At 52.0% G+C, this 19,237-nt stretch overlaps 1 protein-coding gene across 1 annotated transcript in view; it reads right to left on the bottom strand.

Annotated features, from left to right (window-relative positions):
- ttv (exostosin glycosyltransferase 1 ttv) overlaps positions 1–19,237 on the bottom strand; it is a 150,855-nt gene that overhangs the window by 19,386 nt on the left and 112,232 nt on the right. Inside the window, exon 4 of the mRNA XM_077665724.1 lies at positions 256–561. Coding sequence (XP_077521850.1) covers positions 256–561 — 306 coding nt within the window. The remainder of the gene's footprint in view (positions 1–255; positions 562–19,237) is intronic.

The following is a 19,237-nucleotide window of genomic DNA, read 5'->3' on the forward strand; positions in this document are numbered from 1 at the left end:
ACAATAACTCGCTCGCTCGGTCCCTCCCTCCCTCCCACCCACCCACTCGCCCATCCACTCACTCTCGCCCACCCACTCATTCTCACTCACCCACCCACTCACTCGCCACTCGCCCACTCACTCACTCAACCACCCACTCACTCACTCAACCAACCACCCACTCACTCACTCAACCAACCACCCACCCACTCACTCCGCCAGAGGCCAACAACGACAATAACAACGCTGTATATTTGGAAAGGCATTGCCACCGACCTTGGCGAGGCAGGTGGAGCGGAGGAGGCTCTTGAGCAGCCTCTGCAGCGGCTGCGTGCTGGGCATGGAGGAGTAGACGACCGCCGTGTAACGGCCTTCCTCTCGCTGCTGCTGCACAAGCCCAGCCCCGCCGTGGGCAGGAGGAAGAAGAGGAGGCTCGCCTCGTTGTTCCCACCCACGGTGTCGGTGGAAGGGCAGCGGCCGCAGGGTGTCCGCGAACCGGCGCAGCGTCAGCAGCGCGCCCGGGTGGCTGTTCCACACGACGCCGTGGTGCGACTCCCAGCTGCGGACACGCTCGCGCACCAACTGCACGGGTGGGAGAGAGAGAGAACGGTGCCACGGTTATGGTCGAGACCGCCGAGAAGACACTCGTAACACACACCTGTAAACGCGCCCAATGCTGACACATGCGGAGCCGAACTTCCATATATGTACGCATTGCGAAGTTTACAGGGTGCTTCATTCAATCAGCACATCCTCTAGAACTATAGATGCGTTATTCGCATACTGGTGCGTCTGCATTAGCACAAGTGACGACATCACCGCTCCCAGATCACGGGACCAACTCCAAGCCGGAGAGAATGTTCATTCCATCGCGCGATCCAGGACTGGACTCAGATGGGTCCTCTATTGGAATGGAAAAAGCAAAAGGTCTGGAAGCTTCTGTGATTTGTTTTGTTGGGGCCGCGTACGCGGGTGACTGGCGGCGCCTCTCTGAACTCTAACAGCAAAACTGCACCCGGGACCACGAGAAAAGGCGTACAGTGAAGGGGTCTGAATTAATATCGGCCACCCGTGGTGCTCTTCAACGTGCATCGGCGCGACCACCAATTACGATTGGTGGCTAAAAGCAAGACAGGAGTAAAATTTCGCAAGGCAAGTCGCCGCCCGATTTAAAGGGTTCAGCCGTATTCATCCATCCATCCCATCCGGCATCTCGGCCCACGGGAATTCGTGCTCAGCGAATGTAACACGCGCGTCTTGAGAAACTAACTTCGACGTACAGCTCTCTCTCACTCTGCCCAGTTTCCAAAGCAGGGCGGGCCACGGAATTTCGACGGAAGGCGTTGCCCCACGGTACGCGCTCTCCCCAACTAAACACGGAAAGCTGGAATCGTCACGGCTGCCGAACATGACTGACGTGTCTCTCTCTACGTTCGCCCTTCGCATCAGTGGCACGCATACCCGCACGACCTTCGCCCCAGCGGTCGTCACGCCGCGACGACCGCGAAAGGCAAAGCGAAATTAGACGCCGCTGCTTACGACGCACGGAGCGTAAAGAAGCTCTCTCTCTCTCTCTCTCTCTCGATTTTATTTCCTTTCATCCTTCTTTGTTTTGTTTTTTGCAAGACGCGCAGAGCTTCGCTGCACCGGAAATGAGTCGGTCTACTTCGATGCACGTCTAACTGCTCCCACGCTCAGCATTTCGCGCTCGTGCACCTCTGCACGTGCGCATACCGGCCGCGCTCCGCCTCGTTAAAAACGTGCAGTGCTGTCGACGGTGTATGTGCGTGTCACTTGCACTGATTTTGAAGCGACCGCTGCAGCAGGCTTGCGAAGCAGAAGCCTTACTCCCAAAGGAAAGCAATACTATCACTGCTGAGCTACATTTGGTGCAGACCACTGTTAAGCATCCCGATGAGCACTAGAACTGATTTGGACGTCCTACGGACGTTCGGGACGTCCGCAGGATGTCCAAAGAAGCTCCAATGACCATCGGGACGTTAGAGTGAAAACAAGGAGGACACAAGGGTGAAGAAGACGGGATCGGACGCTGCTTCATAGCTTTCGAAGCAGTTGGCACTCTGGGGCATTCCGCGATTAGCCGGCGCTTTGGCCACCAAACACCGCGGGCGGTCCCGATTGCAGAGGCCACGCTTTAGACAATAATAATATTTAATAATAATAATAATAATAATAATAATAATAATAATAATAATAATAATAATAATAATAATAATTGGTTTTGGGGGAAAGGAAATGGCGCAGTATCTGTCTCATATATCGGCGGACACCTGAACCGCGCCGTAAGGGAAGGGATAAACGAGGGAGTGAGAGAAGAAAGGAAGAAAGAGGTGCCGTAGTGGAGGGCTCCGGAATAATTTCGACCACCTGAGGATCTTTAACGTGCACTGACATCGCACAGCACACGAGCGCCTTAGCGTTTTGCCTCCACAAAACCACGCTTTAGACACGTATCGCTGTTGAACGTGCGCGAGACGCTTTGGCAGCTCAGCCCCCGACTTGCTGGTGACGCAGGTTCCACTTCAGCGCTAATAAACTGCAAAAGAGCGTGTATAGGAGCTGGCGAGCCGTCTCATCGCGGGCCTGTCCAGTTCGCACAGCTGCAGGCACGGATCATCAGACAACCGAAGATTGGTCGCGGCAACTGTAGTCACGGCAGTCAATTACAGGGCGACAACCGAGGCTCCGCGGTCAATGGTGAGATATTCTGGCATGCGAATCAACGGCTCGCAGTTAGTTCTCGAAAACTAAACCCCGTGAAAGGCTGGCGCCAGCCTCATTGCCACTGCAGTGAGAAGCTATGACATTGGCGTCAACAAATCAGGAGCCAGACTAGCAAAGGCATCCGCGAGCAGCCGGCGACTAGCTCGCGCCTGTCACTTCGACAATCGCGAAGGCCCGGCGTTAAGCTGGCCAAAGTAATAACGCGACAGCTCACGCAGCATCCGAAGAACTTTGACAATTCGACCTCTATATAGTTTTCCGCCACGATCTGTGAAGCTTCAACGTAAGTGTCAAGGAACTGTGTAAAGTTTATGGGGGTTTAACGTCCCAAAGCGACTAAGGCACTTTGCCTTAAGGCACTAAGGCACTAAGGACTTTGCCGTGCATTGACATCGCACAGTACACGGGCCTCTAAACTGTGTAAAGGAGCGAATGCGACTTCCTCAACGCTGCTCGCTATTGGTGACACACAGGGTATATATACATTTGCTAGACGGCGGGTAGCCCTACAAAAAAAAATAATTGCATACATACACACACGTCACCGCTCAGCCGTCGCCTCATTCGAGCGACGATGTTCAGCCAGCGTCCGGAGTTTGGCAAGCGTCAAAGGGTCTACGTGCGCCACCAGCAGTGCGCAGTTCACTGAAGCGTGCGTTAGGCGCGTTCGCGAGAAACTCCGCTCGGAGCGCGCAGCAAACCGTGCTTTTTTTTTGACGCGGATATGTTACCACGGGATCGTTAACGGATTTGCATTGCAAATATCGACCGAGCTCCAGCGCTCACTGCAGGTTACGTGCGAGTCAACACTTTTTTTTTCTGCCAGCAGGCCATACCTGCTTGTTCGTTGATCCCACCGTCTGGCAACACCTACTTATTTTCCCACGTTTGCTACACAGTGTCGCTGATTAACAAGTGGGCCTACAGGTAGAAACAATTTCATGACCTTTTTAAAACCCGCCGTAGCTTTTGGCGAACGCGCAGAGCGAACTGCGGCAGGAGCGAACATCACGCGCTTAACGACGGCCTTGCAAAAGTTGAATCTAAAATCCCGTAGAAAGAAAAAAAATCTCTTGTGATGATTGCTATTACATCTCCAGCGCTCCAGGGCAATTTGCGGCAGCGAATATTTGCAAAGTAATGGCCATTTCGAGCGCCGACAGCATTACCAGGCTCGCTAAAGGACTCCAGTTAAAGGCGCCCACCATTTGTTGAAAATCAAACGCCGCCTCTATACAAGCAGGGTTAGCTACTGTACCTCACTATAAATTTCAGGCATATGTCGTTTATTTCTCACAAGACGACCGCACACAACGAATTCCGCTGTAAAAAAAAATCAGGTGTCTACACTTCTTTCCCTCTATCACCTCTCCTTCGCCCCCTCCATTCATGGCTTCCCTCTCGGCGCTTATCAGATGTCCGTCCTAATGGAGGTAGGTACCGCGCATTTCCTGTCATCATAACCTCTTGCTCTGTTTGCCCCAGACGGCACCGCCCGCAGCCCCTTGAAAGCGTGCTTCGCCGCGAACACGTGGCCATGCGGCGAAGACGGCCGCGCGTATGCAGTAGTGTTCCTGTATATGCTCCCGCAGCATGTACCGGGAGCATATACAGGAACACTAGTATGCAGCGGTCTTGGCACAGGGCAGAGATACAGTGTTGCAGCTCGGCATTCATTCGCAGCCACTTGGACGCCTCGCAGTAGTCCCTTTATATCCCCTTGACCATGTTCTAAATCGTTAGTTCCTTTCATACATCCTGTCCGTCACGCTTGGTCAGTTGAAGCACGTGCCGCCAAATGGCCTGCAACTGCACCCTTCTACAAATACAGATGTTTGTAACGAGTGCTGCCTCGGCGACACCACACTGCTCGCTGGACTGTTGTGCGCAACTTGCACAAGCACAGAGAAAGCGGTTGCGCGACATTTATGCACCTGTTCACAAGCATTTGAAGAGCATGTGTGCTCTGACACCTGCGTTTACCCGAATTAAAGGTTTATACATGGCGCATTTCACTTGGACAGCCGGTGAACAAGGTAATGCTCCAATCTTACTGGCAAGAAGACAGTCACGAGATCCCGCAGCAGTGACGTCGTCACTCAGGTAGTCCGTGACCCGCGTGGGTGCGAAGCCACGTCCACATGTGCAACTAGCGGTTTCGCGCATGTAGTACCGCACGATTTGGGACGCAATTTTCGACTCTGTTGGGAGCCGCGCCGCGTCGGCTCCGCACATTCCTCCCTGATACAGCTATCGTCATAAAAACAAGGGACTAAGAGTGCTCTCTCTTACAGACTTTTCTTAAAAGCGTTCCCAGTGGGTCGCTACTAATTCCTCGCTGGACTGTTGTGTTGACCTGGCGCCAGAACAGAGAAAGTGTCAGCGTGAGCTTTCTGCACCTGCTCGCTTGCCAGAAGAGCAGGTGGTCCGACTTCTGCGTGTACAGGATGGATGGGAAGGTCTCTATCTGTTCCCGCGAAGACGCCGCGTTCTCCAAAGAAATATGCGCATGCTCCGCCTGAGGTGGAGCCGAAATATACCGGGTGTGTCGTTTTATTTAACACAATTTTCTCTAAGAGTTTTTCAAGTTGCGCATGCGCAAACACACACTTACGGATGCGCTTAAACGAGGTATCCGCGTCCCCGGGTAACCAAACCTAAAAATCGGTGCTCTGTATCCATCAAAAGTATGCTTATTAAAAATCTACTGAATTAAAGGAAACACCCTACCAGAGCCGTGCACTAGCATTAGGAACTTTATTAAAACGCTTATTTCTACAGACAATGGAAGCAAACATGAACAACCTGTACGCTTTCCCGTCCAGCAGCACGCGCAGCGCTCCAACCATGGCTTGTCGCCGAATATTACGAAACTATAGTTAACGATAGAAAAAAAAGCATCTGTGAATATGTCGTCCAAACACTGGGACGTCAGGCGCCGTTTAAAACGCACTTTATCGCGACACAAGGAGGGCTGCGTTAAAAACGATATCCAGCTGCACGCATGCACCACATAAAAAAAAAACATCATTTAGCATGGAATGAGCGGTCCGTAAGTTCGTTGTTTACGCCATAGACTGTTGCGAAGCAGCAACAGCACACAATGGCTGTAGGAGAGATGAGGCAGGGAGGCACGTCGAGTGTAATTCAGTCCCGCGTACGGCAGTCTTAACGTCCAGCATCTCGGCCATAACGAGGAGAGCCCACACAGCGTAAGCGTGCATATACGCTCGTCGGCGTTCCCGAAAGCGCCCAGACGTGACTGCGATATGCTCGCGAAAGAGCACTGCTCAGTGCGTTCGCTTCACAGTTTCCAGCCTTCGGAAAGGATAGAGAGAAAGCGAGAGATAAAAAGGAAAACTTAAAAAAATACTCATTTACGCAGCGCGAACGTTTACACACGTGTCGGCTTTAAAGCCATTTCGCGCGGGCTCGCGATTTCTCCCGCGCTGGGCCACGCCGTAATACGGGGCGACTAGAAAAGGCGCGCATTTACATTACGTCTTATCGCAACGCAATAATAAACGCGGCTGCGCTGTGTCGGAGCGTGTCGAAGAACGTGCCCGCCTTCCAGAGTTGGTTCATCGCGCCACAGCAGTTTGACGAGAACAAAGCGAGAGGCGGAATATATCATCGGCGCGAAGCTTAGTTGCGTCTGTTTTAGGCAGTTTTTTATTTCACAGCTGCAGTCAACGCGCGCGCGCGCGTCCGTATCATTTTTTGATTCGCAACGCGGCGCGAGTTATCAGGCTTAGCAAGTGGGTTCCCGAGAAAGCTGCTCAGATTGTTCGGGAGAAGTCACGCGCGACCACGCGCCCGCGATCTGCGTACGGCGTTAGGAATTGTTCGCGAGGATGCAGAACGCCTGGAATGCGTACAGACACTTTAATAAGAGTCATGTTCGAATGGAGCGCGGCAGAGAGCCCGGGCCGTTTTGATTTCAGCGAGAGCCCAGTACGCTTGTAAGTACCGCCGCCGAAGAGCTTATTTGCATCTTTCGTGAACAATGTACGGTTCGCCAAGCAACACTCTCGCCTGCCCGTCGTTATCGCTACATATGTAAGTAATATGACGATTATTTTTCTTTCATTTTATTCACCGGGTCGACTGGACGATCCTGGGTGTGGCGTGGTCATGGCTCCGCTTAATGCCAATGACAAATGGCGACAAAAATAAAAACGATAGCATTGGAATAGAATAATAACAGCATCCCGGCCAAGAAAACGTTAAAGACGAAAGGAAAGGGAAGAACAGAATATTCACAGGGACATCTAATTCCATTATGTGTTCGGAGTCATTAGCAGTTGATGCCTTTACCGTAAGTGACGTCACAGCGTCCAGCCAATGGGAATGCTCCGGTCTGGTGACGTCACTTTCCTCCAACCAAAGAGCGAATTTTTGGACCAACGACGCATTTTTTTTTACCACACAAGGCTTCCAATGTCATCGCATCAAAAGAAACAAAAAACAAAGTAGCGATAAATACCACTATACTGGGATACAACTCAAGAAAGAAGCAGCATTTCCCCATCAAAGGACCCCCCCCCCTTCCAGCCAATGGCGTCTGCCGATTCTCATGACCCTGCTGGACTGACAATACAGGGAGTGGCAGATGAAAGAGGAGAGCCCCCCCCCCCCCCCCCCCCCCCCGCATTCTCATGGAACTCTCAGCATTGTCGCGCTAGCGGGGTCATGCGAATCGGCAGACGCCATTGGCTGGAAGGGTGTCCTTTGACGGGGAAAAGCCGCTCCTTTCTTAAGTTGCATCCAACTATAGAACCGAAGAAAATACACACAAATACCTACAAACACGATTAAAGACAGAAAAAAAAAGAAAAAAAAAATGCAGCAGGCGAAGCACACGACTGAGCACATTTTGGCCGTGCGAGATCGCAGAATCAACAAGACGTACTTGGACGAGCACTGGAAACTGCCAGTTCTTTTTGATAGAAGGTATACAGGGAAGCAGAAAAAAAGTACACTGAAAAAATCCAGACGCGGCGACCTTGAAGTGACGGCAATTGCGAATGGTAAGTCACGAAAGCCAACGCCTCCTTCTGGTCCAAGATGACGCGCACCCGCAGGCAACACACGCGCAAACAAAGAACGAGATGAAGCTTTCGAAAGACGAAACAACCGGTCACGGGATGACGAAGAGGCAGCGACGGAGCAGGCCGCAAGGAAGGAAGACGGAGAGAGATATCAGGAAGAGGACGTAGGAGACGTCGTTGCGGAACTCGGAACGCAAGGCCGCGGGGAAGACCTTGAACAACGGGGCATATTACACGCATAGAGACGCTATTAAGGAAGAAGCTATAGGAGGAAGAAGATAAAAACAAGAGGCCGGGCCGGATCGGGCCAGCCTACAGAAAAGATGAAAAGGCCTGTGCTGTGGGGGAAAGCGCGCGTGTGTGTCTGTGTGTATGTGAGGGGGGGCCCTCTGTGAAGACCGGAAGACCTTCACTTCCGGAGGACCGACAGGAGAGAAGAAGGAGATGCAGCGAAAGAAAAGAGAACCGTCAAACTCCCGCTATGCCACGAAAGGGAAAAAAAAAGAAATAAAGCGATCCGCAGCGAATACGGCAAATAGAGTACCATGCCCGGGAGCACAATACGCCAATACGCCCTCGCTTCGCGTACTGCACGAGAGTCGATCGTAATAAGCATAGAACGGAGGAAAAGTAAAGCACGCGGCGGTATACAGAGCACGTCTTGGGAGCCCTCATTTCGCGAAGGGCAAAAAATAAGACAAGAAGAAAGAACGGAGCAGCCTTCCTTTCGTGGTTTTTCGGCCCTGTTTCATTCCCCGCATCGCTGTCACGCGCGCCAGTTCTCAAATTTTTCTTTCTCCACCCCCCCCCCCTCGCTCTCTTTTTCGTGGATGGCGAACTCTCTTCGCAACAGGGGCAACGTCGTCGCGAAGAATAATATTATTACGCGAGCGCACAATCGTGCGTGAGAAAAAGAGAGCACAGACGGAACCGGTTTGCCCGGTGTTCTTCCCTCGCATTCCTTTCCTTCCCTTTTTCCCCCTTCACTTATAGTTGTATCGGCGACAGTGGCACCGCGCATCTTGCTACGCACACGCACAGCGCGGCTCGCATATTCTATTTTGACGCGTGACTGCGCGCACGCAAGACATGGCATCCGGAACGTCGTCGGCCTTTCCTCTTCCCCCCACTTCCCTTTCGTTCGCTTCCACATTTTCCCTATACTGCCAGCCCTCCTTCGTAGCACTTCCCCTTTCCCTCAAAGCTGTCCCTGCTTCCATCCAAACCCTTGTTCATCTTTCCTTTCCTCCCACTGTCCCCTCCCTTCTCTCCACACCGTCCCGAATTCCCCAGGACGAGAAACTTGCATCCTTATCAGCGGAATGAAAACGTCTGGTTGTCCCTAGCGACGCAATTTGAGGCAGAAGCGCAGGGCACGCACGCACACAGCCGTACTGAAATGGGGAAAGAAAAAGGACGCCGCGGGATAAAAGGGAGACGCATCCTCCTGTGGTTTTTCTCCCCGTTCGCAGCGCTTTCGCGCATGGAGAACATTTCTCTCTTGCGCTCATCCGCGCATTTCTGCTTCCTTCGGGGTCGGAAGGGAAAAAAAGGGAGAAGATGAAGAGGCGCGGTGACGGGAAAAGGAGGAAGAGAAAAGGGAAGGAGCGGCCTATAGGTGTCGCAGATGCGCGCCGCGCACAAAAGGGTAATAAAGTGAGCGCGCAACGTTCCGCGCAAGGGAGAACCCGCGAAACGAGGCGAAAATGAAAGTGTGCGCGAACGCCCGACACAGTGAGCCGCACAGCGCGGCAGAAGGAACGGTGGGGACAGAAACTTAATGAAGAAAAAACCGCCAGGCGTGAAGAGGAAGTGGAGAAGAAAAAAAAAAGACAACGCCACACAGCGGGAGAAACTTGCGCGACAACACTCGGTTTCGACGTGAGCTGGGCGAGCCTTTTTTTCCTTTTCCTATTACAGCTGTCTCTTTATTACTTGGTCTTTCGCCTGCTACCTTGTTCGCGTAAACTTCCGAGAACAGTTTTCTTTTGCCAATAACCATGCACGGCCCGCACCAGTTATGTAAACATTTTCTCACTCGCTTGAGTGTACATTCTTCAACCTCCTGCAGTGGCAACAATATTTACGGGCGTTTTGAAGTTTTCCTGACAATATTCGATTTTATTGTGACCTTTTACACTTTAATAATAAGTAAGCATTGCAAGCGAGTGAGATGAACAAATGATCTGCGGGAACAAATGAAATTAGCCTAACCCAGATGGTTATAGTTGCAATTGAAAAGAAGGAATCGCCAAAGAGAGGATATACGTAAAGCACGAAACTGACAAAGCGGTAGATTACCGGAGCGTTGCGGCAGATACACAAACAAGAAAAAAACGCAATCGGGCGCGGCCGAGAATATGTCGAAATGACGATCTAGCCGAGGAAATTTGCTGGAATAACGTGGTTGAGACTAGCTCAAAACAGGGACCGTAATTGGAAGACACTGGGAGAGGCGTTTGTCTTGCAGTGAACTCTAGTGAGCTGACGGCGTGCGCAAGGCTGAAGCCCTGAAGGACGGCGCACTAAAGATACACGGCTTGCGAGTAGCGCTCAAGTCGCGTCGTAGACAATGTGCCGGCCTCTTAATGCTTCAGTGTTCCCACACGGATGCACAAACTTTCTAACAACGCGTGTTATACCAGCTGATGTTGATTGGTCGTATGTGAGTTAGTCAGCGAAGGAACGACCGACCGATTAATCGGACGGCCAACCGGCCGAACGACTAATCGCACGACAGATCGATCCGAACTAACGGACGACGAACCAAACAAATGAAAGACCGACCAACCGACAAAACGGACGGTCAGCAGCCGAACGTATAAGACTGACCGACTGACCATTCCAACGAACGGACGACCGGCCGACCAAACGTAGGACTGATCGACCGACCAAGTGGATGACCAGAGGTCAGAAAGTAGTACCGACCGCCCGATCGTCAAAACGGATGATCAGCCGGCTGAACGTTCAGTCAGGCCGGAATAAAGCGCAAACACGCTTACGCCGTACCTTAGCGTTTTGTAGCAAGGTATTCCTTTACACCCGGTTTATAAATATTAAAATTCAGTTTATTCTGCGTAAAACTACAGAGGACGCTCGGAAAAAAAAGCGAAGCAAGTTCGCTTGATTGCGTTCGAGCCCACTGTTTTCATGGCATACAACGATTCAGATAAAACAAATCGAGCAGTGTAAGTATAGAGAGCGAAACAAGAGGAGATATTACAAAACTCGCTAGACCCTTTACCTTTAGAAACACGAATGAAATAATTCGTACATTGCAGCCGGAAATATACGGTTGTTAGATATTTTGTTTTGTTCACAGGAGCTGTTCGATTGTCATTCCGGCCTGACTGTACGGCCCACCAAACGGACCACCAACGGAGCGACCGAACAAATAACTTTCAGGAGCTATCGCTAGACGCATCTATAGCGGAGACGCCTTATGCGCGAGGCAATAGCACCTCGTCGAGCAAGCTATAACCCAGCAGCACAGCGCATGCACACCCTTTCATGATGGTCCCCATCGCAACCAGGCGCGCTCATTCAAGCTCTGGGCGACGACCGAATGAGGGCTTCCTACGAACGTCACCACTCAGCAGAATGCAGGCCGCCCGTGGCGAGGCGATAACAGCGCGCGCGTGGCGCCCACTGCCGCCGGAGACGAGCCGATCACCGCATTCGGCGTGCTTTTATACAAACGGTGATAGCCCGCACAACAGTCTGATAGACGCGACAGCGTGCAGGGACCATGCGTTACAGCTCTACCGGAACGCACTTCTCCCATGGGTGTTTCGGGATTCTTTCGGCCATTACTGAGGTGTGGATATATCTCTCGCTCTGTCTTTTGCAGTTGAGCGCCCTTTCCTTGGTCGGTGTCGTAGTAGACAGCCGGCGTATACCCGGTGGACCGAGCGCGCGGGGTGGGGGGGGGGGGGGCAGTTTCCAAGGTAACCACCCCCAGAGTTACTGTGGAAAGACGATGGAGAGTATGATGAGAGAGGAGGAAAATGTGCACCGCTATGCTGAGAAACGAGACACCCGACGAGAGGCTAGGGTTGGGGGGAGGAGGTAATCATCATTAATTATTTTTTGCCGTCCTGACTATATGCCCGTTAAAAGCATAAGTCTCAGTGGTGCTCCTCAGTTACAAAAAAAACTCTTAGGCGGTCCTCAGTAGGTCGTTTGACTGCGTTAACAGCCGAACGTTCGTTATACCCGAGGCTGACACACCAGAGTTCATTATATGCAAGGTGGTACACTTAGGTTCGTTTTAATTATCCGAGGTTACAAACAAATGTTCGTTCTATCCGGGTTACCAAAGAAATTTCGTTACATCAGAGACTCACACACAAAGGTTGGTAATGTCCGAATTCAGCACACCAAAGTTCGTTATATCCGAAGTCAACACACCAAGGTTCGTTATATTCGAGGTTCGTTCGTAGCCTTTCCACTGAGTACTGACAAAAAGCGGACACGCCATTTAAGCTTGCAGGGACACTTCTAATGGCAACACATCAATAAACGTTAAAGAGAGCGAGGCAGTGAACACAAAACAACCCTAAAATCAGGAATAAACGGCATAATAGCAAATTCGAGACCAAAATAGCGCTGTCCATAAAAAAAATGAGGTTAATATCTCAGTGTGATACCAGCTGCGTCAAGAGACAAAAAGCAACGAACATTAAAAAACACATACGACTTAATGATATCCTAGCTGAAATTAAGATACAGAGGACTTGGGCGGCTGAAAGCAAGGCGCAACGATGGCATTAAGAAATTTGCTTAGACAGAGAGGAAGGTGGGGATCTCTGAGGGGCCTTTTGTCTTAATAATAATAATTGGTATGGGGGGGGGGGAAGGAAATGGCGCAGTATCTTGTATCATATATCGTTGGACACCTGAACCGCGCCGTAAGGGAAGGGATAAAGGAGGGAGTGAAAGAAGATAGGAACGAATAGGTGCCGTAGTGGAGGGCTCCGGAATAATTTCGAGCACCTGGGGATCTTTAACGTGCACTGACATCGCACAGCACACGGGCGCCTTAGCGTTTTTCCTCCATAAAAACGCAGCCGCCGCGGTCGGGTTCGAACCCGGGAACTCCGGATCAGTAGTCGAGCGCCCTAACCACTGAGCCACCGCGGCGGGGTACCCTTTGTCTTGCTGTGAACTTCGGGATGGCGATGACAACGACGAGGACACGGTGGCTGCGTGAACTGTAGGAAATGACGTTAATTCACGGTTAACTATAGCACTAGTGTGGCATACATTCTCTTTGATCAAAATTCGCTGCCCCAATCTTCTTTTGCTCGTCTTCAGGACTGCGTGCACACATTTCAGCTAGCTTTCGCAGATGCCGACGAGCTCAACGTGCCTGTACCACACACTCTAAAGCAAGCGGCTGATGTATATATATATACAGACAAGGCAAAATGAAATGAGGGGCTCGTTTGACAAACATATTAAGGAAGCCAACAGTCACCGAAACCAAGGTGCATGTTTGTGTGTGTCTATATATATATATATATATATATATATATATATATATATATATATATATATATATATATATATATATATATATATATTATAGTATAGAAAGATAAACGTACTTGGTTGCTAGAGGCAAAACGCAAAGTTGTGAAACGCTTCATTTAGCCATAGATTTATTTTGAGTCGACGTTTCGGACTGAGCCTGTCCTTTCTCGAGACTCAAAGCTTCATTTAACCATAGATTTATTTTGAGTCGACGTTTCGGACAGGCTCAGTCCGAAACGTCGACTCAAAATAAACCTACGGCTAAATGAAGCGTTTCACAACCTTATATATATATATATATATATATATAAATATATATATATATATATATATATATATATATATATATATATATATATATATATATATATATATATATATATATATATATATATATATATATATATATATATTGCAAATACGACCATGCGAAAGAGTGACCATAAGCGAATGCTGCGGCAAGTCGCATCGCGGACGCTCAAGAAGCGGAGCGAAAGGGCGAAATCGGCGGGAAAAAGGAGAAGAGGCGGACGCGGCCGAATGCGGGAGGGGGAGCTTCGCAATGATCCGGGCGCAGCACACAGTGGCGGCGGTGATCGGACGCCGGAAATGTTCGAGGAAGCACTTCCTTCCCGGAAACGTGCGCCCTTCCCGCCTGCCTTCCGCGGGTCTCCTTTCCCCCCCACTCTGCGGGGATAATATATATCGAGGAGGCAGCCCCGTGGCCAGACCTATACAGCTTACGCCGTCGACGATGGCATAGTGGGTACGTCGGAAGGAAAAGCTGCAGGACGGAAGGATGGGCCTTCAATTGCACAACCAGCGAGTGGGTCGTTTATTGTCAGGCACTGTGAGGACCGAACCGATCAACATATAGTCTCAGTGAGCGCACTACGTGACGAGATAGAGAGAGAAGTGGAAACCATGACGCACTGAAAGAGAGAAAAGACAAGGGGACAAGAGAAAACGCAAAATAACAATGAAGGGATAAATAATAATAATAATAATTGGTTTTTGAGGAAAGGAAATGGCGCAGTATCCGTCTCATATATCGTTGGACACCTGAACCGCGCCGTAAGGGAAGGGATAAAGGAGGGAGTGAAAGAAGAAGGAAGAGAGAGGTGCCGTAGTGGAGGGCTCCGGAATAATTTCGACCACCTGGGGATCTTTAACGTGCACTGACATCGCACAGCACACGGGCGCCTTAGCGTTTTTCCTCCATAAAAACGCAGCCGCCGCGGTCGGGTTCGAACCCGGGAACTCCGGATCAGTAGTCGAGCGCCCTAACCACTGAGCCACCGCGGCGGGTGAAGGGATAAAAGGAAAATAGGAAAAAAAATTGGCTGTGGTTTAACTCTGGTTAACCCTAGTTGAACTGCGAAAGCTTCGTTTCCTCGGCACGTCGTCTACGCGGCGTCTCATTCCGACGCTCTCGAGAACTCAAACCGGTCTCTTCCGCAGTTGAAGAGTCACTCCGGAACGTGGCATTTATTCTTCTAGCCGCATCCTCGTTACGACGCTTCTCCAGTCGTGCGGCGCGTTCTTCTGGCGTCTCTTGAGCGCGTTGTGTCGTCCTCGCTTCGCTCTGTCGTTGTTGCGTCTCTTTCGCGCTGCCCATAACGACTACAATACACTGAGGCGAAGCGCATATATATGTATACCCCCCGCGAGGCGACACCTCCTCTCCTTCTACCCCAGCGGAGCACATCTGGTGCAGCGGGCGGCGACAGCGGCGCCATCTGCAGGAGCGCGGCTGCGGCGTTGCTAGGAAACGGCGGCTCAAGGTCGTTCGTCGGCCACGGCATACGGCTGAAGTGCGCGACGAGCCGAAATGGCTCGCTGGCTGGAGTAGTAAAGCTTTCGCTTTAAAAGAACAACGTTCAGTGACCGCTCAGTCTGAAAAAAAAAATGCCTCGATGATGCGCAGGGGTAAGGTTACAGGAGAGGTCACTTTCACCCGGCTTTGAAAAAGATCGGGAATGATCTCTGTGACCGCGCAGTTCGAACACATGACTAATAGTCACGGCTGGTCCACCCGGAAAAACACTGTAGGGTAAGAACAGGAAGAGCCACGGGAGGCCAGTACGCAGAGGCACGACACTGAATGCATCTCGAGCGCATGGAAAATTGGTTCTGAGGAAATGGAAATGGCGCAGTAACTGTCTCACTTCTCTGAGGAAAACTCAAGCGCGCCGCGAGGGAACGGAAGAAGGGAGTGAAAGAAGGAAGAAACAGGCGCAGTAGCGGAAGACTACGGAATAATTTCGACCAGCAGGGGATCTTCAACATGCGCTGACATCGCCGCACAGCACACGGGCGCCTTTTGCGTTTCACCTCCATCGAAACGGGGCCTCCGCGTGGGACGTCAGTGAAGACAACAGTAAAAGGGGGCGAACGCGACGCCGAAAAGCTGCCTGGGCTTGGCCCAAGACAACGGGCATTCAAAGCGGGCACGCGCGCTCTCGCTACATAGGCGAAAGCGCCACCGAGCTCGGAGGGAACCCATTTTCCCGAACCGCTATATAAGGGAAGGAGGAGGCTAGGGAGGGGAAGAAAGCATGGGATACGTGCTCGGTCGGTCGTCGCCCGAGGATTACGGCGTTGGGACGACGAACGACTCGTCCCTTACTTCAATTTGGCAGCTTCCCCGCCCCCCATCTCCCTTCCTTCCCTACCAACCCCTGTGCGAAGCCTCCCGTTATTTATCGAGCTCGTCTTCGTCAGCAAGCCTCAATCTTGGCGCGCGCGCGCCGTCATTTGGACCGAAACACACACACACACACACGTATAGTGAATGGGACGAGAAAGGGGAGAGACGCCAATTGCCCGCAGACCACTCCTTTTTTTCCCGAAGAATATCACTCGAGCCCTAGCACAGCGCGCGGGTCGCACGAACGCACGCACATTCCCCATTTGAAGGACCGGCTCCTCCGCTTTTCCAGGCCGGCCATCCCTTGTGGGCCTTATTTTCCCCTTCCCGCTACAATCGAGGCTCGCTCAAAGCAGAAAAAAAAGGATCCTTCGTGCGCTGCTTCGTCTTCCAAAGTAGCTGTTTCCCCATTTCCCTCCCGGCCCCTATTTGCGGGAAGACGGTTTCCTTATCCGTTGGCGGGCTCGCTGATCCGCCACTGTTTTCGCGCGGGACGACATTACGCCGGCCTAATGCAGTTATAGCGAACGCGTCCGTAAATGCCCGCCGCCTCTCCCCCGCTCTCCCAATATCCCCACATTTCCGCAACCTCTGGAGATCCCCACGAAGGCCATGTTCCCACCGCCGCAAGCACTCACGGCTCATTTTCCCCAGAGTGTGTGCGTGTATAAGGCCGCGACTCTTTTCGGAGACTTCCGGGCAGACTGAGAAATTCCTTCTTCCAAGCCACCTCCCTTTTTTCCCCAGAACATTCCCTAATGGTGGAGAACTGCAGTCCCTGGGCGCACGGCTTCCAGATCACGGCTTCTCGTCCGCGCGCCCCCTGGTATACCAAGGCCAAATTTCTTCCGTGGAGAGAGAGAGAGAGCATCGTGGCTGGTCACGCACGTCTCGAGAGACACGACGCTGTATACACTCCCGACCAACGGGAGTCGCTTACACCGGCGCTATACTAGAGTGCCCTGACGCGGGAGGAGCGCGAAACCGTGGTAGTTAATCTACTAGTCGTATGTTGTGCAATGTCAGCTCACGTTACACAACCCCGGGTGGTGGAAATTAATCCGGAGGCCTGCCTCATTAAGGTTTTTTTTCCATACCGCAGGTGCAGCTCCGGAACGTTAAACTCCCCACACCATGCTGCACGATCCGAAACTGAGCTGATCACTAACGGAATGGTTTACGGGGGTTTAACGTCCCAAATCGACTCAGGTTATGAGGGACGCCGTAGTGGAGGGCTCCGGAAATTTCGACCACCAGGGGTTCTTTAACGTGCACTGACATCGCACAGTACACGGGCCTCTTGAATTTCGCCTGCATCGAAATGCAACAGCGGCGGCCGGGATCGAACCCGCGTCTTTCGGGTCAGGAGCCGAGCGCTCTAACCACTGAGCCACCGTGGCGGCACTAGCGGAATGCACGCGCAATGCACGCAATCTTGCTGACACACGTAAGCTGCACTGCTTTCCGACTCCGACGTTGCGCCCTCTGTGCCGCAGTCCAACACAGAAGCTGGTGTCGGAAGCAACCCTGGTTGTTTTGCCCGGCACTGCCTCCTCTGCATGTTACCCTCAGTCAAAGGAAATCGCACTGCCGTCGTTTCTTGCATCGAAGACACGGAACAGATGCGAGAGAAGAAGCTTTCAAGCGCGGCTCCTTCCAAATCTGCTCCTTGCTTCCTCAGCCTTCCTCCTCCTCAACAAAGGTTGCTCCACGCGACCCAGTTCGCCACTACGAGGCGCTCTTCCTTTCTTGAGCGGGTAAAACGCCCAGCGCCATCGCCACTGGCGAAAAAACGAGAAAAGCTCGCGTCTGCCGCGCTCGAGCTTTCGCGCCAATTTGTACACGCCACTTACACGGAACCAACCGGCAGCCGCCGTTTACCCCCTTCGGCCCAGCCGACTAGAGGGAACAGTTTGTCTCGGGACCCGAGACAAACTATCTCCGCGCGCCACGAAGCCGAGGCCCTTTCTCCAAGAAGCGTCGGCCACAAAACAGAGGAGCGAGACAGCCAAGACAGAAAAATGGACACACACAAAATGGACGCTGCCCGGACCCGATGCCAACCATTTTCCAACAACCGTATACACTCTCTTTACGGACCATTTTGCTGTCCTATTGTCCTTCGAGGCAGTGTGGCGGTGAGCGTTCAATGCCTGGCCGGTTGTTTTCCGTGCACGCGCGCGCACGCTCGGCGTGTTATTAATAGAGGCGATACGCTTCTGGCGAACGCTGCACGGCGGCCGAATCAATCCCACCGCCGGCCGCCTTCTTCCGATCGACCCACAACATCGATAGGTACACAGACCGACCGGACCCAATGCCACGGAGACGATTGAGAGAGGAAGGGAGGGGGGCATCTGGCCGGCTAACCTGCGTCAAGATCCAACCCCATTACACGAAGTAAAGAAGGAAGGAGGCGGGAGGGAAACAGAAACGCTCGCTTGTACCGGTACACACAACCGCACGTCGACCGGCAGAACCCTCGCGCTTGGTGGCGGTATATTATCGACCACCGTCGATACCTCCTTTTTCCCAGTGGGGAAAGTTCAATAATCGCGCGGGGAAAAAAGAAAAGACGACGGAAAATACGGCGCGACGTATCGGAAACGTAACGTCGTGTAGCAGTACGCGGATCGCTTTATACGACGTGTTCTTTTTTGTTTATAACTTTTTATTTTACAACCCGTTTTCTCCGCTTGCGCGCCGACTCTCGCTGCGGACAAATGGGAGCCGCACCACGGTGCATGCGCGCTCGGAGTCAGCATTTCCTACGCGTACAACGACGAGAAAAAGAAAACAAATAAAAGGCGGTATTGCGGGACGAATCTCGCGCGGCGGTCGCAAGGTCACCGCTGGCAAGCAAACGCGGCAGCAAGTGACCGAACAGGTGAGACAAAAACGAACGGGGGAGGGTAGATGAATAGGCGGTGGAGAGAGCAAGTGCCGCTCGAACATTTGATAAATGCTGACGCGCGCGCGCGCGCGCGCGCGCGCGCACACACACACACACACACACACACACACACACACACACACACACACACACACACACACACACACACACACACACACACACACACACACACACAAAAGCAGCAATAAGTGCAATCGCACAATGCCAGCTCTGGCTGGCGTGCCCCTGGTAGACGCACTGCCTAAAGTGGAGAGTGAGAGAGAGCGACTTCTGGGTGAAAGGGCAGCTGCCGGCGATACGCAAAACGCTTCGCTCGCAGCCACCGCACACATGCGCCGCGCAAAGGAGCAACAATAATACAAG

The sequence above is a fragment of the Amblyomma americanum genome, chromosome 5 (assembly GCF_052857255.1).
Source record: "Amblyomma americanum isolate KBUSLIRL-KWMA chromosome 5, ASM5285725v1, whole genome shotgun sequence".
NCBI classification, from domain to species: domain Eukaryota; kingdom Metazoa; phylum Arthropoda; class Arachnida; order Ixodida; family Ixodidae; genus Amblyomma; species Amblyomma americanum.